General features: G+C 35.6%; 1 protein-coding gene, 1 non-coding gene and 1 pseudogene across 6 annotated transcripts in view; 1 reads left to right on the top strand and 2 right to left on the bottom strand.

The window, feature by feature from the left end:
* Nucleotides 1–26,836, bottom strand: part of Fbxl17 (F-box and leucine rich repeat protein 17) — a 489,427-nt gene that overhangs the window by 58,348 nt on the left and 404,243 nt on the right. For 2 of the 5 annotated variants that reach the window (XM_087180688.1, XM_087180687.1), the window contains one exon: nt 1–26,836. This exon is cut by the window's left edge and continues 12,127 nt beyond it. The exons of the other annotated variants lie outside the window; for them this stretch is intronic. Coding sequence is in view for 1 of the 2 variants with exons in the window: in XM_087180687.1 (XP_087036813.1) it covers nt 26,796–26,836 (41 nt within the window). In the remaining variant the exon portion in view is untranslated. 5 annotated transcript variants of the gene reach the window in all.
* Nucleotides 94–574, top strand: LOC106009145 (V-type proton ATPase subunit G 1 pseudogene; annotated as a pseudogene).
* LOC147826564 (U6 spliceosomal RNA) lies at nt 21,342–21,448 on the bottom strand. Its single transcript, XR_015439034.1, has one exon. It is a non-coding gene; the product is annotated as a U6 spliceosomal RNA (small nuclear RNA).

Genomic DNA, 26,836 nt, shown 5'->3' with positions numbered 1-26,836 from the left:
CTATGTTGCTTAATGTCAAGAAAACAGCAGCCGATCCGACTTGTGGTCCTCAGGTTTTAGGACGCTCACTTGGCTCTGTGAGCTGCAGCAGCCATGGCCAGCCAGTCACAGGGAATCCAACAGCTGCTGCAGGCTGAGAAGCAGGCCTCGGAGGTGTCCGAGGCCCGCAAGTGAAAAGAACCGGAGGCCGAAGCAGGCCAAAGAAGCAGCTCAGGCTGAGATCGAAGAGTACTGCCTGCAGAGGGAGAAAGAGTTCAAGGCCAAAGAAGCTGCAGCCTTAGGATCCCAGGGCAGCTGCAGCAGTGAAGTGGAGAAGGAGACCCAGGAGAAGATGGCCATCCTCCAGACCTACTTCCAGCAGAATAGAGGCAAAGTCCTGGATAACCTCCTTGCCTTTGTCTGTGACATACGGCCAGAAATCCATGAAAACTACCGTATCAATGGACAGAAGAAAGAAACACCTGTTCTGTGGATTAGCATTGTAGATGCTCTCACGGAATATAAAGCTTTAGCAAAGTTGATTTCTGTTCTTAAGAAATGCATTAAATTATTTCTTATGTTGTGTAATAAATAGTTCCTTTCACTTTTTGGAGAGTAGCATATCTAGCTTCTTTGGACAAACTTAGTACTTTCTCCAAAGATTTCATCTTTTTATCTTGTATTTCTTAGAAATTTAATGAGTATATGTTGTGTGTTTTCTTACACCTTTTAGCTCAACCACCATGTATATCAGTGTTGACTTTTTCATTCTTAGATTTAGTAAGAAAAAGAAAAAACAGTTCTTTAAAGAAAGCAAGGGATTAAATAACTTTTTTCCCTTACACTTTCTTAAAGGTCAGGGGCTTTATCTATGAAAAAGTAGTAAACAGTTATTTGTAACTTGCATTATGCAACAGCCAGCCTTAAAGTAGTATATTTTGAGGAAGGATTAGAACAGCTAATACTAGTATACTTGCTTGGGCTGCACTTAGTTTATCTTAACCAAAATTACTAGATGAGCCAGGTGTGGTGGTGCACGCCTGTAATCCCAGCACTCGGGAGGCTGAGGTAGGAGGATCACAAGTTTGAGGTCAGCCTGGGCTACATAGTTAGATCTGGGCCTGCTTGGACTATATGAGACCTTGTCTCAAATCAAAACAAAACAAAAAAATTTACTAGATGATAGGACTCAAGAACTTGTTACTTATTATTTGGTGTATTGATAATCATTTACTAGTAAAAGTTAAGACTTTGTCATGCATTTTCAAAAAAAAATAAATAAAAGAAAACAGCCATGATGGGAAAAAAGAAAGTAAAATTTTTATGGAATGGCAGGTTGAAGAGAGACTGGTTTTGTACCTTAGTGAACATTTTGAGCAGGCAAAGTGTAGAAATGGTGTGTCAAAGCTTGGAGCCAGGCAGAGAAGAAATGAGAAAAAGTAATGTGAAGACAGTTGGAATAAGAGAAATAAGATTTTCTTCTGGTATGGGAGCAAAATAGGGAAGAAAGAGAACCATACAGAGATGGTGGTGACACTGACAATGGTAATGATCATGGCAATGATGCCAGTGTCACCTTTTAGGTTCTCTTGTCCTCAGGAAGCATTAGTCATGTACAAAAGGTTTACAGTCCTCCTGAAAACATTTACATCTTAAGTGAAGCAGGTCATTAAGCTTCGATTGCACTACACCCTAGAGACTGTGGGTGTGGGGTAGGAAGAAAAAAAGGACACATTTTTATCCTTAGATTCTTCGCTTTTTGTGTCTTGGGACAGCACTGTGTACTTAGCTTCATAAACAGCATGGGAGGGATGCTCTTTGCTAAGGGCAGATGTGTCACTGATCATTATGTAAACAGGATGAGCCATGAGTGGAAATCAAATACAAATTAGGATAAAGACAGGGCAATTTTAGGATAGTTTTTAAAAAGCTCATAAACACGTGCCAGATAGGACTGAAATAGGAATATATGAATGATCATGTGTAGAGAAGCACGAAAAAAATAGAGAAAGACTTTAGATTTTATTTATTAAGTTTTTGTTTTTTGGTACAAAGGGTGCTTCACACAATGACGTAAGTGTAAAGTGCAACCATGTTCTACAAGAATACTTCACTATAAATTTTGTAGAAAATCTAAACGTAAAACTGATAAATATTTTTTCTATCAAATCTAGCTTTTCTCTAAACCCTACAAGTAGTTTACTGAAATCAGAGCAGTGTTTCAAACCAGAGTAGTGTCAATTTAAGTGGACTAATGAGTTACAAAGTCATGGGGCTTGGCTCCTCTAATATCTGCTGATTAAACTACTCCTTTAAACTGCGAATTTCCCTCTTTTACTCACAGAGATACCCAAATAATGAGTTGAATGAATTCTCTCTGCTGGATGGTGAAGGAAATTATGGGTAAGATAAACTTCCCCAACTGATTACAGTTAGAAAGCCATGACTTTTAGGTTATATAGGTGCAAGGAATGTTTGCTGGCTGATTCTGAATTTTTCAACAAATACCCTTGTTCCTTTTCTGAAAAGCACTTATTTTCCTTTAAGAATCAAATCATTGCCAAATTCTCACCTGTACTTAGGTGGGATCCTCACATTTGAAGTTAGGCCATGGTGGGCTTAAGCACACCTGTGTATGCGATCCCATCTGGCCACAGTGATGAGCATGCTTTTGCCAGTTCCACCACAGTAAATGCCAGGACTTTTGCTGAGAATGCTGGGAAACATTTTTTTTTTTTAACCTCAGGGTAGTATTTATGAGGTATTAAGTCTAAAAGTACCATAGCCCTTTTGCTACCACAGAGTCCACCTGAGGATAACACCACTGTAATGAGCAAGGCAAGGTAGAACTGCAGAAAAACAGCTGCAGCCTAAGAACTGCTAATGGCTAGTCTTACCCTCTCCTGTACCTACAACTGCCTCATCAGACCCAAGAGCCAGTCAAATCCCTCCCTCCCTTATTCTTGTTTAAGTCAGTTGATTTGGTACTTTTATTAACTGAAACTAAAAGATTCCTAACAGACAAAACTCCACTTACCTGATTAATGGTTTTAAAAACATGGATGAAATACTGAATTATATTTCAGTCTTTGATGGATAGAACAGTAAGGTATCTTTTTGTATAGAGAAAAGCTAGTTGCTTACTATAATTGAAAATTTAAACTGTATTATTTTCTTAGGCCCAAGCATCCCTTCATTATTTTTGGCAGTCTCTAAAACTTATTCCATATGGAATCTGGAGGGGGATGTTTGAATTCTAAATGAAGAGTCTCAACCATTACAAGCTGCATAAAACATAAGTAAAACATTTTTGCCAATTTTTTTATTTGTATACCCTATTTTAGATCTGGGAATCTGACACTAAAAATGGTCTCAGATTTAATGTTGATTTGTATTCAGTGCCAACAATAAAAAAAAAAGAACCCTAGTTAATATGTCTTTGGTGTTTTTATTTTAGAGGACTGCTATTTCATAAGAACATTTTCCCAGGCTGGGTAGCTAGGGTAGGGGAATGGCTTATTCTTTATACATGAAGAAAAATTTCTACCAGTAGTCTGGAAAATATATACAACAATCTTTTCTTCAAAAACTTACGAAAGTAATGAGATCCCCTCCCTTAGCTTCTAACAAATTTACAGTGAACCACATTGTTCTTACGTAATCTAGTCCTAGGACATGCAATTTTAGAACCTGAATGTACCTTTTTGCATGTCAAACTAAAAGTAATTTTGGCACTTATAATAAATCAATAAACAGGAGAGTTGTGTTTACTCTGGCCTTGTCTGATGCCTTGTTCAGCTGCAAGAACAAAATACCTTAATCCAAACATTTCATCATTATTGCTGTCTCCCCAACCTGTCTGTGTTCAATCAGGCTGACATCTATTGGTTTAAAGATCTTTACTCATTTGCCATCAGACAAAGAAACAACCGTTGGTTTCACTTGGTACCACATCTTTGCTCTTGCCAGTAGGCACCTCAGGACTTCTGACCTCAACTTCATGCAGATATTTTCTCTCACTGTATAAAGGCTTATTTAATTTTTTTCTTACTTTTTATATAGTATATATTTTGTTATTTTATACTAATACATTCTCATATTACAAAGGCAAGGGCTTATTTAATATTGTATTTGCTCAGACAATAGATTTTACTTTTTCTGATGAAGCAGTTTAGTTAGAACTTAAACTGGTTATTTAAAGATCTTATGTGTGATGGAGACCTCACCTAAGTTGCACAGGGTAGTGTAGGTGGTGCAATAAACACAAAGCCCAGATCCCAGGTGTTACGTCTGTATTTACTCAATAAAGACTAGGTGGTTTGGGACTATAATAAGCAATCCTTTGTTTTCACAAGGCTTTACGAAGTGTAAGGCTACCTACACATGTTTTAAGGTCATGTTTTTAAAGTCTAAAACAAAATTTACAACCAACTTTGGGAAGACTCTGGGTTGAGACAAAAATCACTCTAAGAATCCAACCATATCCACCCACATTCCAGGTGAACTCCTTAATGGGGTAGGGTGGGGTCACTCCAGCCTCTTTTCTGATAATGTATTTTCTCCAACCTGCATCACCTCCTACTTACTTTTAAAATATAATTTCACACCAAATAGATTTGAGAATATATAGTTTCTAACAAGGCCATTCTTTCCTCCAGGAAATTCAACAATAAATAGGCATTATGTTTAATCATTTTAAATTATGTCAGATCTAAAATCTGCTATTTTTATTTTAGGGCCCAGGCTATATAAACATCTTTATTCTTTCTTATATAAGAAAATAAACTTCTTAAATAAGCTATCCTATTTCTTTTGGCTTCTGGGCATAAAATGTGCTGTTTAACTAAAAATATTTTACCTTTCTCTTTATCCTGTTATCTTCCTGGACATACTTACCCTTTAGAATAGATTGAATGAGAAAGCATCTCAAACAATCATGATTAAAGAAGTTTGTTTTCTGAATTAAAAATACTTCAGAATGTGAAACTATTTTCTCAGTAGCACACTAAAAATTTAGTCTTTCATTATGAGCAAAGGTGTGTTACTAAGACATAGACACAGCAACTTTTGGGCTAAGAATCCTACATAGGATCTCCTATTTCACAGCCTGTCAGGGGATTTCTATCCTTTCCTAAAGACTCTTCAAAGAAACTAGTATATGTTCACTTTAAAAAATTTGTATTTATTTTACCCTGTTAACTTGCAAATATGAATAGATTACTACCACCACCACTATTCCCACCATTACGACTGGTTGCTGACAGCAGTTGTCAGCTTGCTGAAAGAACAAATATGAGATAGGAGAAGACTTCCCTATTTTCCCATTCTAATTTTTAAGATTACTGAGGGTTTAAAATGATCTTGTGAGGATGCTGGTAAAACCACAGCTGGAAATCCAGAGAATGAACAGTCTATAAAACCTAAGAATGAAATAATATCAAAGCTTTAGAAAGCTGTGGATTTTTTTCTTAAGGAAGGTGAAAGATGAAAGGAAAACCTGCACAAGTAGCATACCAAGAAACAGATGGTCTTTTTAAAAAATGAACTTGTGTCTTTCACAAGTATACTTCTTAATTGTACCACACTGAGCACTTTCATGCAGATGATTTCAATTGCGAAGTGTACAGCCAAATAAACAGGGTTAACTCATTGACATTAAGTGACATAGTGTACTTGGAGCTCAGCTACTATTTAGTCTGTAAACACCTGATATGCAAAATCTTAAGAAGAAACTAGTGCCAAGAAGGTTTAAGATTAACCAATGTTCAGTGAAGATTTTAAAAGCTTGGCTTTCATTTTACTAAAGATGCTCCCTTTCATATTTAATCAATGAAGTTCCATTTTTAGTGCTCGATTTAGAATTTATGAATTTGTTTCTTTTTGCCTTATTTCAGAATGAGTTAAAGGAAGCTTAGAACTAGGACGGGAAGGGGTAACTCAAGAACTTTTAAGACTGAAGCAACAGTAAAGTCTCAAAATGTCAGAAACAAGTAGATTATTTAATTTACTTTCTACTGGATATATGGAGGGAAAATGGTTTAAATGTCTATTAGGAAATGTCTATTAGGCATTGGATTCTAGGAACATTACTAACAATCCTCAATAAAGAACTTCTATTTTCCTCACTTTGGTATGCTAGTTCAATGTCCCTTAGTCCTTGCCAAGGAAGCCTGTCAGTAAGAGTGCAGGCAGATCCACTGATCCTCAGTAATGCAGACTCTTCTTCCCCCAGTTCCACCGTAGAAGAACTGGTGCAATGGCGACCTGCTCTGAAGAGGGTCTTTCTCCTTGGGAGGGTGGGTGAGGATTATGACTGACAAAGGGAGAAGTGATTAAGAGTCTTCACAGAGTTGCTTCCAAACTTTTTTGGAGACCTGTCACACAGCCAAGGTACATTTAAAACCTGGCTGGTTACTCCTGGAATATCTAGGAGAGTTGCTGGATTCCACTATTCAATGAGATTTTTTTTAAGGAATCTTGACTGATATCATTTATTTGATGACTAACTGAACTTTCTTGTACAAAAAAGCTTGAATAGTTTGTATAAACTTACTTTACTATTGCTCTTACTAATCACAGTAGCCAAACAATTTAAATTTGGGAGAAAAATATAAATAAATTTGCATACACATACTTACAGTGGTCTCTTTACATATAAAATATGCATAGAAATACCTATCTATTATCTATCCACATATAATATGTCAATATCTTTTTTGAAATAGTGACAAATCTCCATAAATTATATAAATAATATCCTTGTTGCCCACTGAGTTAGAAGGCAAAGTGCTTCCATTAGACTTTAAGGTCCTTCTCAAAGACAAAAATGTGTCATATTCCGTTGGATTCTCAGGGCCTTGCGTTGCTGAGTGATGATATCAACCAGTCTAGGTTTAGCCTTTCTCTGGGTTTTGTCTCATGACCCAGGAAAATCACTTACAAGATAGTGTTTCTGTTCTACTTATTTTTCAAACTTGAGACTCCCTTTGCTTTTATTATATGTGGACTGTACTTTAGGGGAGGGCTCCTGTTCAGAACCTGGGCACTTGATAACTTAATTTTCATTAACATTTGGTAACATAGCATTTTTGCTTTATGTTACAGTACAGTAAAACTTTGTTGATACTCCAACAAATACTATGTATGTCATGTTGTTCTTTTTATAGACAGAGAAACAGATTTTCACTGAATCTGAAAGAAAAAAATACAGAGGGACCCAACTAAATGGAGATTCTTATTTTGGTTACCTAACAAATATTTTGGACTAGAATGCTAGCATCCTTTTTCACTCCTACTTTGCTCTCACACTCATATTTGATTTATTAGGAAAGTCTTGTTTGGCTCCTCTTTCCATCAATCCAGGAATCTCTTCACTTCCTATGGGATCACATGCTTACCACCAGATCTCATTCCCTTCCACCACATACTCTTCACTGTTTCACCAACAAATGGCTCATCCTCCTAATCTTTCATACAGATATACTCCTCCTTCCTCCCCTCATCTTCAAGGGCACACTGTCACTTCTTGTAGACTTTTAGAATTCTTTTATTCAATGAAGCTTTCCCTGGCTGTCACAAATGGCACTTGCCTCCACTCTCCTTTACCCCCCTCTGCTCTGCCTTGTCGCCGTATCACTTTATGAACTTATTTTATGTATTTCTTTACATCAGTATGTAAATTCCCAAGGGACAAGGAATTTTGTCCCTTTCACTACTTTATCTTTAGCACCTTCGACAGTGCCGGGGTATCATGCTCAGAATAAATGATCAGAATGATGGCTAAGTAATGCAACTATGCAGCCTGTTAAGATCTAATTTTATACCACAGTTGCAAAATGTGTATTTAAAACTTAAGGAATAACCGTAAAGTTATTTGGCCTTGTGACTCTTATTTAGCAAGTAGGTATTTCAAATATCATATTGGCTCTTTTTAAAACAATGTGCATATTGAGAATTGAAGTGCCTGGACCTGTTACATTTATATTTAAACTGTCAATGTGAATCTTAATAGATGGTTCACAAGTCTTAGCATCACTGGCTCTGTCACTTAATCAGCAAAACTCTGGTGAGCACAAAGACTTAATACTATTTCTCAGTGAACACGAATTACCCACAAGGGATTGGAATAACTGAACTCAGCATGAATGTGGATTTCTTTGGTGGTGAACTTGAAGGTACAATGAAGTGATGTCTGTGATATGAGTAAGCATACACTCAAAATTCTGGAATGAACGTCCAAGAAAATTGAGTGGCTTCTGTATAGTATCCTTTATAAATCTAGCAGAAGCCAAATTTACATCAATGCCATAGGGAGAGTGAATCTTTTTCCAGGAAGTACCTAATCCTGCAATAACCCTGTTGAAGAGACAAGTTTAATGTTCACCAAGGCTAAGTGTTTAAGAGGTCTCCATGGTATAATTTGTTACTGCTACAAGTTTCTGCTTTGCCTTAAAAGCCATGAAAACTGCTCTACAATCCCACTAGGAACTATGCTGTTCATGTCAGGACCATGGTTTACAATGCATTTCTACTTTCACAGAACTTTTTTGTTTATGGCTTATTGAAAAAAAAATGTGTATATGACAAAGTCATAGGATATAGTCATATGAAAATTCAAAGGGTAAACTATTTGAAAATGAACACTGCTTGCCTGTATTCAACTGAGTAAAAATAACATTATATTATTTATTTTATTAAATAGAAGATTTCAGATTAAAAGGGGAATTGGGGAGGTGGTCACTGAATTTTTATTTCCAACACAGTTTAAAAATTAACTATTTACATATTGGTAGCAGAATGACTATTTATAGTCTGTGAATCTTATTCAGAAATTCTGTAAAATTAAACACCCCTATTTCTATTTTATGTGCCAAATAACATGAAACACATAGGTAGGTTCACATATTAGCACATATTTCTTATATTCCATGAATTTTCACTTAATACAGTATTAAGATATCAGTAATATACAATTTAACTTCATTTAGCTATTTCAATAGATTCTGTATAGCTGATAATAGAATTCAGAAACAGGAAATAGTATGGCAAAGGGCAAGGCATAGCTGATGCCATGACTTACAGCAGTGATGATGAACATTTTAGACTTTCAATGATAATAAGCACCAGCTGCAGCATGCCTGCCATAGGCTCACCACCACTGACTTAGAGAAAGGAGCCCATCACAGAAGGAAATGGAAGGAACAAGTCAAAAGTTTTCTTAGCTATTATATAAAACACAATTCCGTGTACTGTATGACTTAGAGCTAAATTCAAGCCAGCTATAATTATGATTGCTGAAAACCAGGATGAGGGAGTAAGAGATGCCCAAAGTGAGGAGCCCACCACTTGTACTTTACCCTGGACAGCTCTTTGTCTGATCATACTGGCTGCTCCTCCAACCAACTGGAAAGCCAGAGAAGGTAGCATAACTCAAACTGACTTGGCCTAGCTTTATTGAATACTGATTCAATTTCAAATTCAATTTCTATACAGCATTTGCTAAATATAAAGCTCACATTTCCTCTGAGCACACAGGTAGGGTAGTACTGTCAGAGCTAGCAGATTGAAACAAGGACCCTAAAGCTAGGGGCAGAGATGGAGGTACCACCATGCTGATTATAAACAATGATTCCTGCTGCTAACTTCCCTACACAGGTACCAAGGGATGGTGAGAAAGCCAGTGAGATGCCAGTAAGACTTGCTTTTTTTCCCCTTAGCATACAGAACATTTTATTTCCAAATGGATTGAGGTCAGACAAATACCACAAGGCATGCTGAATATCTGAATGTGGATGGTTTGCAATGTGTGCTGTGGGCACTGGAGTCACTAATATGTATGAAAGTCTATGGGACTATTTCTCTATGTAATACACTACAACATCTGAAAAAAATCAATGTCCTAGGGCACAGAAAGATGAATACAGAGCTTTTCAATTATCTTTTTTTCTTCTAAAAATACTGCTACCTTCAAAAAGATTGAGTTGTTTTTATTTTGTTTAAGAAGATGTTGAGTCTATGCAAGGATTTCAACCAGCATTCTCACTGGGCAGTGGAGCAGTAGGCAGAAGACTGTATAAACCTTGAAAACACAATAGGTTAATAAAATATTCCCTGAGAGCTCAACGAATGAAGGTATCAACAATTGACTTGTCTGTTTAACAGTCTATCTGCATCCAGTTTCTTTAAGATTGACACTGTCTTTTTTCTTTAAGCCAACATCTTCTGTCAGTAAGTACACAGATCACAGTATTGTTTTAAAATAAAATTTCCTGTCACACTTATATCTTGGGAAATATAACAGAAGAAATCCTAAAAGCTCAGCTTCTTCATATTCAGTCAAATAAGAAACCAGAGTCAGTTTAATATAACAGGCAGAAACTTAACTGTCTATCTCAATTACTCCAAAGGCACAAGGTCATCTGCCACCTTTGAAGACACAGGCCTGCACAGAGATGATGGAATACAAAGAATAAGCTCAGAGATTTTCTAACTTCTTGGGGGGAAGAGAGGAATACAGCAGGACATAGGACATTACAAGTTTTTCTTTCATTTTGTGTTTTAGAACAGGTGTTTCTGTCTAGTGCCTTCAGCACTTTCTACCAGCATTAATAAGCTTTGCAGAGAAGGCTTGTCAAGCTTGTTATTAGTGGCACAGCCCTTCTACTAAACCAAAATTTACAAGAAAGGGTAATAAATAATAAAGTTTAAAAATGACTCCGTAGCAATGGGTATGCAAGTCTGTGGGGGCTGAGAGGGAAAGAAGGGGTAAAGTCAGGGGTCTAAACAGTGCCAATCCATAGAAGGTGCTCAAGAAGTATTTGTTAACCCAAAAAATGACCTACCATTTCAGGAAAATACAGACTGAATTTCTCTGAAGTCCCATGGTGTGCTTGCCTCAAATAAATTTAAATTGTCCTTTCTGCTAGTATTTCTGTCTTATTCCTGGGCCTGATAAGTAGGCCCCTGCAACCTGGGGATAGGTGCAGTATTTGAGTGTTAGGAAAGTGGGGATTTCTTGCGCTTGTGACACTGTTTCTTGGCTGATTTGTAGAGTCTTAACCCCCAGATACTTCCCAAAGAGAATTCCATGGCTCCGTGGAATACTAGCCAGGAGCACATTCTCTTGGCCATTCTCTCATCTTCTGCTCCCTGCCAGAGAATCCATGATAAGCAGCTCAATATTCTATTCCTGAGAGGCTATCTTTCAAATTTTTACATCACTGCTGTAGTAAAATAAAACGCAATTTTTTTAAAACTAGAAAGAGTTAAGATTCTCCCCTAAAACACTAAGGTGCTTGATATGCCACATTCATTTTCAAGGACACAGGATTCTTAATAACCGTCCTTTCATTGATTTATTCAACAAAAATTTATTGGGCTTCTGCTCTGTGGGAAGCACTGTCCTTGACACTGGGATGTGGCAATCAGCAAGACAGACAATTCACAGTGGCAACATTCTGGTGGGAAGAACCAGACAAACATAGACAGACAAAGGAGCAAGTGCTTCTGAGACTGAGGAATGTGCTGAAGAGAAGTAAACAGGGTGAGGTGGTATCAACGCGGGCACAGCTCAGCAGTTAGCTAAGTTAGATCAGGTAACCAGAGAAGTTCTGCCTATAGAGAATGATTTGAGCTCAAAGGAAACTCAGACCTCAAAGACTTCAGCTTATAGCCTTTGCTAGGAAAGACCAAAAATATGAAAGGGCATAAAAATCTCTTTATTTGTCTGAATTTATGTGTTTTAGGTTTCACTAAAAATTAAGTGTTATGGCTGAGAGCCACACTCATTTCTAATCGGGTACAAGGAGTCATATCGAGAAATATTTATTACATGTAATTGGGTAGAATGCTCCAGATGGTATCTGGGCATTTGCATAGAGCTTTTATATCAAATTAGTAATCATTAATTAAGGTTTAAATTATTCAGAATAAGCTGGGTTGGAAAAAGTAAAGAAGTGATCAGGTCCGTATTAATCCTGTGTAAAACTTTCAAGCAGACAAAGCTTGGCTTTGGCTTCTCTATTCTCCTTCTAAAATTTTCTTTTTAACATATTAACCACCAATATATCCAGAGTCTTCATACTCTACAGTTTAGCAATTCTGAACTTAACCAAGTAATTGAAAAAATTTGCCCTAAATATAATCTGAGGAACCCTCCTTTTAACCTAAAAGCAATTTCACCAGATGATGTTTTAAATTGAATAAACCACCTATCACAAAATTCTTGAGACCAATTTAAGAATTCAACAAAATTTCTTGCGCCTAATAATACCCTTGCTCAGCTGCAGCAGCAAGATAAGAAGATAATATGTGAAATAGAGCGGTTCTGAAGTCTTTGCATTTTCTGATTTGTGTTATGGTATAATACAATGGAAGAATTGCTTTTGACCCTGTCAAGTGGAACCTCAAGGACAAAGATTTTATAGTTTTCTTTTCCTGTAAAATTGATGTAAGATTCAATTTACTCTGGAATGTTCAAGTGTTGCAGCAACTAAGAAAAAAATACTGATTTTTTTATATTAATGTTATGTAATTAAGTTCCAATTTGACAAAAGAACTGATCAAAAGTAGTGACCATCCTGAATGTTCCTCAGGGCCAATTACTGGCAATACTTTCAGAAAGAAAAATTCTCAAGTATATTTCTTCTCTGTAAATCAGGTGTTGTGCTTCCATACTAAATTCTCATCCTTACCCTTAAAAAAATTATAAACCCAATGTTTGTACAGTTGTACACTTCTTATGCTTTTGTGTATTTTGATCTTGCTACCTGCTGCCCTATGTTGTAGTTTTTGTATGATGATCTGCGTTAGCAGATGCTGCCACTTCCCTAACATATTCCTTCAGCAATCACTGTTTCTGAAAAGGCCAACAGCTCCCTGTTGTAAGTAGCTATGCCTTTGCCAAGAGTGTTCTCTGGCTCCAAACCATGTCTGGATTGCACATGGTGCTGGGTAGCAAATATATGGAATTAAATGCCAAAAACTAGCCCTTGGTCATCAACAGAAAGGTGGTTAATAAATAACCCAGTTTCTTTTTTGCTGGGGGGATAACTCACAGGCACACTCTGGCTCATCTTCCAGATACCGTCCAGTGGGACTGAGTACCAGTTGCTACAGTAGAAATAAGTTCATTAGTGTACCTTCTAATGGCTTTTCCCCCACCTTCTTTTCTGACTCTACTCCCTTAGTAGAAATAACCTCCTAAATATAACACATGCATTCAAATCTTTGTTGCAGACTACTACTCTGAAAATTACAATTAAAAAATATGTATCTTAAATATGCAGTGCATTTGTACATAAAATGTGGCACTGATAAAGATAACATCTAACATTTATTGAATGTATCCTGTATGTGCTGCATTTTTGCTAAATTTTATATCCATAGCCTCATGATGTAGATACTATTGAAGCACAGACTTTACTTGTAGTTCACTACTAAAGCTCAGGTCCAAGAAAATTCCTTAAACATATCAGGCACTCAATATGGTACATAATTCCAATTTTACAGATGATGTAATACTGGCTTCAAAGGTAAGTAATTTGCAGATAGTTCTGGAGTTCAGAGTGGCAGGTCTGACTCTGGAGTTAAAGCTCTTACCCACCCAAGACTAGATAGTGACTGAGATGGGGAAAAGGAGCAGGAAGTCCTCTTCACAAATATTAGTTTCTCTGGGTTTATACAGACAGTAAGTAATTTATAAAGATACTAACATAGATTGTCACACAAAAATCTGTACTACTTGTCCCTTCATTTGCTGACTATACTAGCTATAACCCTTCTGGCTATCGGCATCCTTTCCTACTCTTTTTTGCTTGCATCTCCTGAATAGTTAAATTATGTATCTGCCTTTGTGCATGGTGAGAAGATCCTAATGTTTAATTTGGTGATTAATTTGGTGTGTGTCACGAACTCTCACAAATCTCTTACCACTCCAATAGCTGGTTCTCAGTTCAAAAGTTAGGAAGGGAGAATAATTAGCTTACCTATGGTAGGTTAAGAAGTAAATCTCTTTCCTTTTATATTAAAAAAGATAATATGGAGGAAGAAAGGTAGAGGGACTAGTAGTAAAAATGTTTATTTTCTGCTTCAAAATAAGTTAGGAAAACTTAGTACTTCAACACATTTTTTTCCAGTTAGTAATGTGCATTTTGAGCTATCTGCATCTAATTTCTTCAAAGAGTTAATGATTTCTTCAGCCCATCAAATAGAAACCTATTTATTTTTGTTGGACTGGTGACTTGAATTTTGTTTTAAAAAAAGCACAATAAAATTACTGATTAAACATTTAAATAAAACAAAGCAATAAAGCATGTACCTAAAAACAATAATTGAAAACCGCATAGGTGAATTATCAATTTAATATAAACCACCATGCTAAAAGAGTATCTACACAGGAGGTTTCAGTGGATATTAAAATGATGCCCCCAAAGTCCTATGACTTGTAATAAAAACACTAAATAGAAAATAAATGCTAAATCAATTTCTCCTACATATTTAAAATGCTAAAGGTTAATTTATTTTGGTGAACTAGCCATGACAAAGTGGTATGTTGTAAATAATAAATGGTCTCTAATAATAAGAACTGTAACTGCATTACATAATAGCAATATTTATATAATGGCTCACAGCCACATTGAATACTATGGTTTAGGTAATTAATTATATGAGAAAAAAAATGCAATGTTGCCACAACTCTAGAATTATTTTACTCAAGAAGTAGATTTTGTTGTTGAGCAGGCCAAGTACTTCAGTCTCTTCAAATAGGCTTTAAAGCCTTTCATTCTTTTTTTTCCATGTATAAAAATCTACATTTATTCAAATATGGTCACATCATCTTCTTCTAGAACATTGTTATCACTCTCCAAACGCTAAATTCTTGCCTGGATTTCTCGAGACCCCATTTCCTGTAGAGCCACTGGCCCCAATCTCCATGTTCAGCAATAGAAGTTTCCTTCTTGTCCACGTAGCCTGGTGCATTGTCAACACAGCTCTTGGTGATTTTTTTTTTTTTTTTTTGGATTGAACTCAAGACCTTTCGCTTGCGAGTCAGGTGGCGGCACCACTGAGCTAAATCCCCGGCCCAGCTCTTGGTGATTTTATTCCATGAATTTGTTACAGGTCATAACCTCTTGCAGGTTGGCTTCACAAAGTTTCCACTAAATCAAGCGTTAATTGAAGACTTATGAGACAGAAGTGGCAACAAAAATGATGACAGTTAAGCAACAAAACATTCCAGGCACCAAAATCCAGAAAACGTTTCTTTATTTCACAGGAGTACCCAGCCATTTTTAATTATTTTATCTTGATATAGCTAAGTTGCCCAGGCTGGACTTGAACTTGTGATCCCTCAGTCTCAGTCTCCTGGAGTGCTGGGATTACAGATGTGCATTACCATTCCTGGCCTAAATTCATTCTTTCTAATCCTCAGAACACTCCTATGAGGTGGATATTATCCCTATCACTTCATAGATGAGGTCACTGAGGGTCATAGATGTCAAATAACTTATCCAAGTGCACACAGCTACCAAGTATCGTTAGGCCTAAGGAGCATATGTCTTTCCCCACATTTTCATGTCTGAAACAAGAATGTCTCTTAGAAACAATGGCTGGTATCATATCCTGTTTGGCAGAATTTCCCCCTTCCTTAGTAGTATGGTTAATAATGGTTAATTTCACATTGTTTCTCTGGTGTGAGAAACTGAAAGTAGACATAAGGACTAAAATGTATAACAGATATTGGGAAATAGGAAGAAAATGTCCAGACGAGAAGGAGAACAAGGGAGGAAGGAAGGGGAAAAGAAAGAAGGGATAAGAAAAAAAAAAGAATGGAAGGAAAAAATAGAAACAAAGGCCCTGCAAACAGACGAGAGTTGGAGGAGGGGAATGGGAAAAAAAGAAGAAAGCTACATCATGCACAAGCACATATTCCCCATGATGAATGTTATTATGTATATCTAAAATGTACTAATAAATGTTTTGCAAAGAAAATTATAAAATAATAATAATTAACAATGATATCTTGACTTTGATGAGATATGGTATTAAGGTATAATTATTATTATGGTTTAGATCTAGATGTCCCCCAAGAACCTCCTGTGCTCATAGATGGGGCTTTTGGAAGGTGACTGAATTGTGGAGGTGCTATGGCTAAACATGACATCAGGAGGTGGGGTCTTATTGGCAGAAAGGGATCACTGGGCATGACCTGGAAGCTGGCTCTCCCTCCCTGGCTCCTCCTGCTCTCCCTGTTTCTGGCCACCTTGTTGTAAGCAGTTATGCTGCTTTGCCATGATGTTCTGCCTTGGAGCTGGCCAACCATGGGCTGTATACAACCTTTGGTGAGCTGAAAATCTGAGAGGGGGGTTGCATTTTGTTTAAGTGTCTTCTCATTTTCTTTCTTTTTTTTTTTTTAAGTTTAATTCCTGGTTGATGCTTGTAAATTGCTTATGGTGAGTAGCTTTATTGCCAGTATTCAGAACCCTTAGGAAATAACTGTTTCTCAGAGGTGCCTTCCAGATGTAGCTGATAAAGCCTTTCACTCTTGAGCAGCCCTTTGACCAACAGCTAGAAACAGCCACTCTCCTTCATACAAAGGATTATGAACTAAATGCAAAGAACAAAACATGGAAAATAATTTTTGTAACTATATAGCTAGACCTTTAACTATGAACACATAATAATTCTTTGGTAAATAAAGTTGATGTAAGACAGCATATTCCCTATCATAAGGTTATATTTTTCACTAATGTAGTAATTATCTTTAGAAATGCTTCTTCAATTTCAAACCAGAATTTTTATAGGGAGAAAAACTCTCCCTTTCTTGTTATTTATGATGATAAACTGACACCCAAATAACCAACCCGTTTTCTTGTCATATGTCAATTAGTATCTACATGTATTCCACGAAGTTAAAATGACAGAATGAAGGAGGTTGTTCATGGCTTTTTAAAATATCACGTTAGCAGGGCCAGGATTTAGCTCAGTGGTTTCAATGTCTGCTGTGCAAGTGGAAGGACCCGAGTTCGATCTCTGGTACCAAAATACACACACACACACACACACACACACACAAATATCATGTTAGCAATTACTCTTAATTTCACCTGCTCCTATAACTGACCTCATTTGGTATGCATATATTAAGTATCCAAATATTTTAAGAATGGCAAATGATATTAAATAAGATCAAATTTCTTATAATCTACAAAGCTTTTAAAAATGTTAAGTCTATCATAGGAAAAAAAGGAATTGAGAGTAATTCCTCTCAGCCTTAACAAAAGAAATTCTAAAGAACAATTAATATGGGAAAATATAATTGCTCTTTGAACACTGGTGTAGGTAACGTGAGTTTATCTTAAAATTTGGAGCAGAGAAGCAGAAACACAAAGAGAAAATAGGCGGACTGCTCAAGCTGTAAGGAAAAGTTTTTTCACTAAGATTAAAAAGGCAATGGAAAAAAAAGACTGACTAGGTTTTCAAAGAAATACATATACAGTAGCAACCCATCACACCATTAGTTGTGAAACATTTATTCTTTTAAACCTTTATTTATTTAAGAATGTTTGGTTCTTGGATTCATTCCATTTAAAAAGTCAGCAAAGGGGCTGGGGATTTAGCTCAGTGGTTCCGCCACCTGCCCTGCAAGCACAAGGACCCAAGTTCGATCCCTGTTACCAAAAAAAAAAAAAAGCCCTGAAAAAGTCAGCAAAGACGATTCTCCCAACCCTATCCAAATGTTCACTAGATAATCCTTTTGAAGAGGCTATAGTACATTTTGAAATAATATCACAGTTATATTTTGTATACAGAAATTCAAAAAATACTATTACTTCTAACTGATCATATACATTCAAATTTGAAGAAAACAAGTAGTTTACTTATGAATACCTTCAAAATATTATTTTACAGAGAAGACAGAGTTTGAAGAGAAAGAGATAGTGGTTTTAACAAGATTAATACCTACAACATTACTACTATAAATAAAGCAAAAAGCACGTATCCCAACCCTTATGGGCATGGTTCTTTCATGTTATTTAGCTGTGGGCCTGCCTATAATTATATAGTCATACAGTCATCACTGTAAGTGCATGCAGCCATTTGTAGAATATGGGCTCTTGAACACAAGTTATGTGTTTCATAATTATCTCTCAGAAAGTACAGTTTCTTGCTAAAGCAGACTTAAAAAATATAAACTAACACTTGAAAAAAAAAAAATCTCCCCATGCAGGAGTGAATAGTCTAAGGCACCCATCTAATGCACTGCCATTTTACCATTCATCTTTCTTTACATAGTTCAGTAGAGGGGAAATAACACAAGGCAATGAAAGGTGAAATCTCTCTCTACCTCAAAGGAACTGGCCATGTTGGTGGTGAAAAGAAACTCACTGTCAATATTGAAAATGGTAAAGACTAAACAGACACAATAGGGAAAGTCTTAGAAGAATTCATTTCTAAATGGCTTGTCCTTTTATTTCCTTGTGGGTGGAGTGGAGGGCAGGGAGCCAAGTGCTTTTGAAAGCATAAATCTAATTATTCTGTGGTTTCCTATTTTTCCTGATGCTTCTTTTCCTACTGTAGTCTTATTATTTAAAATGAACCACATTTGTTTGGTAGTATTAAGTCTGATAAATTATCTTAAACATTCTAAAATTACTTTTGCAGGGCCGGGGATTTAGCTTAGTGGTTCTACCGCCTGCCTCGCAAGCACAAGGTCCTGATTTCAATCCTTGGTACCAAAAAAAAAAAAAAAAAAGGTAAAATTACTTTTACTACTCCTTAGTGGGAAAACATATTAAATTATAAAAGCAATGTTTATCTATGACAGGATGTGTACAGTATGCAATAGTACAAATGATAATATTTTAAGTATATATGTACATAAAATGTATCTGACATTTAAAGTTTCTAAAAGCTTCCACTGATTTTCTTGGCATTTATTCTCCATCTAAAATGTTGATTTATTGAAAATATGAGTGATTATAAAGGCAATAACAGGAATGGAATAAGTTACCTATGAAACATAATAGTTTCAAGAAAAACTTGTTGATGTAAGTATAGGAACTCAGAATGCTTGCAGATTTCTGTGGGAAGGAGAGTGACCTGTCCACATGTATATACAGAGGCAAATGTTTCTATGAAGAAGAAGACCTCAATGAGGACAGAGGCTAAGGTGGGAGAGGGGATGGGAGTTAGTAGCTACAAAATCTCTATTCCCTATTTCCCTACATTTCTATACTCAAAACATCTGGATTTGTATTTATATGTTTACTATAAAATGATACACTTAACCACTCCACATAAATCCCAGAAGGACAAGCATAGTTTCTTTACTCTATTTCCAAAATAAAGTTTTTTCATTGCTTTTGTCCATCTCCAAGGTCACCATCATATCCCCTGGACACAACAAACAACCCCAAATGGTCCTCTTTGTACCCCCATCCTTTCTGTACATAGCAGCTTCAGTAAAACTGTAAAAAAAGAACTTCTGATCACATCTCTTTGCATAACACACTTCAACAGCTTCCCACTGATCCAGAATAAAAACCAAGTTCATTACCAAGGCCTATATGAGACATGTCCCAGTCCAAATATCCAATCCTTACTACTTACTACTTTGGTTGTATCAGTCTTCTATCATTTCTTCACCTCACCAAATTCTCTCCCTCTGCCATCCCTTTGTGGCTGTTGTTCCCACAATTCCTTTACCCAGACCTTGTGGGCTATCTTTTTCATCTGTCAGTTCTAGACTTAGATAGTTCCTTCTAAGAGAAGTCTCTGATAAGTCTATGTAAAGTTAGATCCTGACCCTATTTTTTTCTGTCACAGAAACTTGTAAATTTCCTTAATCTTGTAAATTCCATTATTACTTGATTTGTTCATGTTTTATGGACTGTTTCTCTAACTAGTATGCAAACCTCAAGAGGTAAGTGGTATTGTGTGCTTATTCTAGATAGCAGCTTCAATGCCAGAACAGAGCCTAAAGACTTCCCAAAAAGAAACATGGTACACAGTATATCCAGCAGCATCCTGAACATATTTTATATTTTACTTCATTGTGTTATCTATTTATTTTCTGTAGAATTATGACCTACAGCATAGACCATCACTGTATGCAAATTTACTAACATGACTGATTTATAGTGATTAGCCCTTTATTAAAAAATATTGGAAAGTTACATTTAATTTCTGGAAAAGTTTTATTTATACTAGTTTGTCAATATTTCCTGTCTTGGCATTTTCTACTGATTGTTCAAGCATCTTTTGGAATTTAGCTCTACTTAACATTTTATAGTGCTGAGTAAAATGCAAATAAGAACAATTTTCCTTGGGGCTATGTATACAACTATTATAGGCAATGTGAATTATTACTTTTGGCTGAGCTGACCAGAACTGGTTGAATTGAGCAGAAGAGCAAATCCAAATGATGGATATGTCTGAGCCTCAGCCACTTATACATCTGAACTGACTATCTGAACTACTGGCTGGAGTGCTGGACTCGAATGGAGTCACTTAATGTTGCTATTGCCATTAAACATCAAAGATGCCAAGATCTCATTATCATTTTTTTGTTGTTCATTCTAAAGAATTCTTTGAGTGATTTATATAGACATGTTCATAGTTCAGATCTATTTCCATTCCTTGCAAACATAACTTCATTTTGACACTTCTAGTTCAAAATTGAACCTTTAGAATAATATATTTATTTCATTTAAACTTAAAGGGATCTAAGACATAGAAATCTAGATATTTATCTATGTGCTCATAGCAGATGATGATAAGCCACGTGTTCACACCTATGCAAAACAAATTTACATTACTGATGTTAATTCTATTAGAATAACCATTCAAAATTATATTTTTGTCTTTCTTTTTGATATAGAAATGTGTTACCAATTAATGAGTCTCAGAATCATTGACTTACTTATTAGAAGTGTGGATTGTATCTTACCTGTAGATTATGATTCAGTAAGTCTGGGGTAGGGTTTAGAAATCTCCATTATTAACAAGTTCCACAGATAATTTGGATGCTGGCGGAAAGAGACACATTCTAAAAGACATCACCCTAAGCTTTTCCTGGGTAGGATTTTATCTAACTCTTTTAAATGTTTCTTTTAGTACATATTACATGATATTTCACAGGCATCAATAAATTTTTGCTAAGTGAAATGTTCATGTAGATCGAAAGTTTATTTTATAACTTTAGGATACATCTATGGAATAGTCTCACTAGTGTACTTTTTGAATAGTACTGTTTTTAATACCACTTTAAAAAACATAATACTTCTTTTTTTTTAAAGGGACTACATTTGGGGAATACACATTTAAAACTTTCTGTGAATATGAAGAAGATAAGTTTTTAAAAAAATATGGAATGCTTCATGAATTTGGGTATCATTCTTGCACAGGGGCCATGCTAATCTTCTCTGTATCATTCTAATTTTAGTGTATGTGCTGCTGAAGCAAGCACAGAAGTTAGATATTTTAATGACCTCTATGTGGCTGGCAGCAGGTGGAATTACTGTGAAGAACAGAAAAGTGCTCTTTACATCTCAATCTAGTTGATAAGATTTTATTGAGTTGTCTGAAATAAAGTGGTGACCATTGTCTAATAAACTCTTACCCTAAAAATATACTTAATAAAACAAATGTAATTTGTTTTAAAAGCATAATTGTATTTCAGATTACTAAACTAGGTAGTCTCTTTTCTCCTTAGCATACAGTGAAAAGATTTTTAAGAATCACAGGCAATCTCAAAAAATTAGAATTGAAAACAGTTTACTTCAAAGTAAAAGTTTTCTGGTAAAGTAAGTTTAAACAGAAGCTGGAGAGAATAACAGAGAAAAAAACCCCATAAACTATTTAAAATTGAGTTTAGAATCTAAATTACTTCTGAGAGTGAAATATCTATCACTGCCAAAAGCAATGTGACTGCTAAGGAATATACAAGATGTCTAGTTCAATTCTGATTGTAGATATGAAGCAGAAAATCTAAGCATTGAATATAGGTGATGGTTATTACAAAAGGGGAAAAAATAGATATAATAGTTTAACAAGGTAAAATAGAATGGTATCAGAAGACAGGAAGAAACAGCAGTAAAGAAAGGAGAAGATTTAGTATCAGAAGATAAGAAATTTGAGGTCTAGCAATGTTGTCTTGGCCAAACCACTTTTTCAATCTCACTCTTCTTAGTTAAAATATGGGATATACAAAATTCACAGGATTATTCTGAGGACCTGCTATAATCTGTGGTAAAGTGCCTTGTAAATGGTTCATCATTATTATCTGTCTTTGACTCTGTGTGAATTTTCATCTGGACTTTGTGTTCCTCCTTTAATAGTGTTAAAAATGAAGAATTTGTGATTTGTGTCAGAATGCATTTTCGCTGTTTGATTTTGATTATTACATTTATTTTCATTCAGCAATCTCAAAAGAAAAAAAAAGATGGAGATTAGGTGAGAGAAGGAAAGAATGTGAACTCATGTTCTTAATGGTTAGCATCATACATAAAATATATATAAAAAATCAGTCTAAATTCCTAAAGTAAGATCATGATTTTGGCTCCTCTCAAATGGAAGGGACCATTATAGTCTTACCTGTCTTTGGACATCACAGGTGTTACATTAGAAGATCTGAAAAACTGTGTCTTTTGTATACCTGAAATATTTCTTATATTTGACTCATTTGTTTTACCTCTTCTGCTTTCCATGACAAAGCCAAGTATTGGGAAGATAATTGGTTTCATTGTAAAATAATATTAATCTAAAAGTGAAGGTTGAACAAAAATGCCATCTCAAAAATGACGTATTTAACTACATATATTGCATTGCAGATCAAAGAGAATCATTTTACTTAAAAATCATTCTTTGATTGTCAATACATTAAATGAATCTTTTCTTGATTTCAAAATAATCAATATGACAGAACAAGCAGACATGATACTGTGATTAAAATTACTGAGCTTACAATACAATTATTGAAAAGTACATTTAAGCCTTGAACCTTTTTTGAAGTGGTATAACCACTAAAGGTGTCCTTTCTGTTTTTGAAATTAGTGGCACACTGCCAATTTCGAAGTTTGTTTTTTTCCCTATTTTGTTTTCTTAATTTCACTTTCTTCTGATTCTTTCACTGGACATTCTATTTAGCAGACTAGCTCTGGTTATGAGATCTTTCTTGGGCAAGATGAAGAGTGAATCCCAACTGCTATGGCTGCTTTTCAGACAATCCCTTGACTTAAGGAGGTCCTAAGAGGTGAAATGTCTTAATATTTCTTGTAAAAATATGGTAATTTATTTTGAACTACTGTCCTATTTATACAAACTCTGTCATGTGCATTAATGTAGTTTGTAAAGTATACAAAATACTAAAACTGCAGATGTCAAATGTTGGTCCAAAACATAGTCTCATTATAATATAATTTGAAATACAATCACTGTTCTGATAATGTGGACTTCATATTATGTAGTCTGTGAAATGAGTTGTTCTAAGGAGGGCACTGCTGCTGTTTGTCTAAAGAAAGGAATGGTCAGGAGGATGAAATACAATGACCTGTTTTGGTTTCCTTTACTCATAAAAAGTGGTATTTTTATGTATTAAGTATCTATTTCTTTATTGAAAATGTGAAGTTTGCCTAGATTGCCCTCATTGGTTTTTATGTGTGAATAGTAGCCTTAGAGAATAAAGATTTCTTAGGAAATTATTTGCAAGTGACTGCTGGTCTTTTTACATTGGCAAGACACTACAGCAAAGGTATATAAATATTATTGATTTGCCTTAGCTTTTCTAGAATAACAAAGAGGCATTTAGATATATGAGTGTGTGCTTTATCTCAAAATACTGTGCTTAACATTTTTTTAAAAGTATTGTCAGTGTTAACAGAAGACATTTCACCGTGAAGGTTAGGAATCTTTAAGAAAGGTGCACATGCTTTCATGTTTGCCTTAAAAACATTTAACATTCTCGTACTTCAGTTAGTAATAATAAAGTAAAGTGGAATGTCAAATAGAATGTCATTTTTTTCTTTGACAGTTTTGTAAGATGTAAACACATAAGCTGGCATAAAGGGCATTTTGCATTTACTAAGCCAAACAGGAATGTTAGGAAACACATCTGAATAGAAACGCCAGCACCAGTTTGTCCAGTAGGTTCACACAATCTCTTTCTACAAATCAGACAGAACAGGGAAGCAATGGAGGGTAAGTTAGGATTGTATTACTATAGCAACCTAGAGGGTGCTGAGGGGAGGCAGAGAATTGCATGCCACCTGCTAATCAATTAGGAGAACTGTTTGCAAGCTCAAGAAATCCTGGAGAATGCGAGTGGGGCTCTAGGGTCAAGCACGCAGAAAAACTTAATTGGAAATTCTCTTCCACTCATAACAGTTGTATTGTCAACACCCATATATTAATAATACTGTAGTTCATACTGGCCACTTTGCTGTATGCCATCTGCTTCAAAGACATCTTATTTGTTTATTTTATTACTGTGACTATGGTAACCGTTTTTCTGTTGCATTGATGATTTCTTTTTAGTTTGTATTCAATTGCAATATTGGATGAGATTGGAAATTAACTTGATTTTCAAAGGCGGTATTTAATAATCTCTCATTAAGGCACTGCATATCTTTAATGTTTATACAACTCTCTATTTTATACTCTTAAATCTTTAAAATTCTTAATAGCCAAAAAAATCAGAGTATCAATTTTCTCCTTAGTTTTATTTGTTTTATGTACAAGATTATTCAACTTGTTGTTGAATGAGGTCAAAGAAGCTTGTGAGTTAATTCAATATTTATTTCTTCTAAAATTATTCCCAAAGGCTGAGAATCCTCCTAAGTTTGCTACTTTTCTTTTGCCTTCTGGCTAACTTTTCCTCTTCCTCTTTTGTCACCTTCTACTTTGGCAGATCTAACAAGTCTTCCTTTGTCCTACTTTTCTTGAATTCCAAACTACTGATGACACTACCTTGGAAGAATGGCTGATGTGTTACACAAAGGCCCCTATGTAGGTGAAGACTGGAGATGTGCTAAGCAGCCCATTATGTTCACAGTGCAGTGATCTGCTTGTGCAATTTTCTGAAAAGACTTCCAAAGGCCGAGACATCAGAACCTCCATTCCTGTTTTATATTGACTTTTGACCTAACATTGCATCAGTAAATCCCATATGTAAATACAAGGCTGGATAGCAAGACTACTTTGCTAAATATTTGTGATGGTAAAATCTTCAGGTTATAAATTACAAGAGAAACAAGATGGTCACCCTTTATTTTTGTACTGATTTGTGTATTAGCTGAAGCAGTCTAAGAGGAGTTTAAGTAATAATATAAAAGAAACTAAAAATTAAACAATTAATACCTAAAAGTAACTAATCATATGAAAATGGATGAGAAAAAAAACAACCAGTCTTAGCAAAAGAAAATATTTCTTAAATTTATAAAAGTCAAGAATATATTTGTGTAATGAGTAAGCCCTACTATTAAGCAAAATCCCTTGTCTCATATATAATCATAAAAGTTTGTGAATTAGTGACAAAAACTTATTATACAATATATGTGAAACATCCAACAGTCATCTGAGCTTAAATAGGCTGAGGTGCTCAGTCACCAATTGGTGAATCAGGGATGCAAATCAGTCCAATCTTATTCAATCTATTGTGTGTAGTGATTTTCTGAGAGTAGAATAAAGGATTCTGAAGCCAGTGTTAGACTGTGATTTTTAGTCCTCTGGGAAACTCCACTTAACAGAACTGAATATCATTAAAAGCCTGTGGGACTCATTCAAGAGGTGCTGCTGTAGGCTGATGTGGGAGTGTCTACAATGCACAAATAGAAAGACAGGCCATGACTACAGACCTTTTTGTAGAGTAAGTCCAGTGGTTGAATATTGATAAGCTTGCTCTGTCCTCCAATGGCACTTACTGTCTGTTCCTTCTAATCATGAGATGGGGTTTTATCATCACGCAATAATATGCAAGCTCCTTGAAGGTAGAAATTGTGCCTTATTTCTTTGTATTTTGTGGCATCTTGTGTATTTTTGGCAAACATCAGGTGTGCAATAAATACACAGAGAATTGAATTACAGCTGAGATCACATAGTTACCCCCATCAGAGAACCCTACACACCTCTCACTGGCAATATTGAGATTACAGGGGTCACTGGCAGCACTCTGCTTAATGGTGTGCTGACTGACAGAGTAGAAAATCAAATCTAGAAGGCCTGCTTGACCTTTGAGTCCACAGACAGGGTGTGCACACACTGTAGCAACAAGGTCAAGATCAAAATGACGAATGTCCAATCTTCTAGTACATGGCTAGAGACCTGAACTGATCACATCTGATTATCTGCACAATTTCATCAACATCACATGTGAGTAATACTTTAGATAATAGTAAACAATGAGAGGAGCATAAACAACACAATCCCAGAATGCAGCAAATTTACCAGCTTGCAGCAGTGCACCTGACAACAGACTTCTTGTGGATTATGCAAGCCTGCCGATTAGACATGAAAACAACTGCTTTATGGTGACCTGAAATGGGATTAACGTAAGCCGGATGAGTGTTAGAAATGCTTTAAAAAACCCAGTGAAGTACCATTCAAAACGATACAGGCAAGCTACTAAAAAAAAAAAAAAATCCTGGGAAAACACAGAAGCTGAGATCAACCTGCTTATCAGTAATCAAGAAGTGGGGCAGCTCACACTGAGGAAAATTACGTGGGAAAACACGACTCTAGGCATCAAAGTCACTAATTTCTATGTATCTAGGGTGAAAAGGGTTATTAGTCACTTATCTGTCTTTTAGCCACATCAGTCTTCACAAATGGCAGTCAGAATCAGTAGCATGATCTTTAAATA

This window comes from Heterocephalus glaber, unplaced genomic scaffold (genome assembly GCF_053883595.1).
Source record: "Heterocephalus glaber isolate CG9 unplaced genomic scaffold, H.glaber_assembly_v1.0 deba00001465, whole genome shotgun sequence".
In the NCBI taxonomy this organism is placed as follows: domain Eukaryota; kingdom Metazoa; phylum Chordata; class Mammalia; order Rodentia; family Bathyergidae; genus Heterocephalus; species Heterocephalus glaber.
The sequence above is the reverse complement of the archived record's forward strand: the minus strand, read 5'-3'. Positions and strand labels throughout refer to the sequence as shown.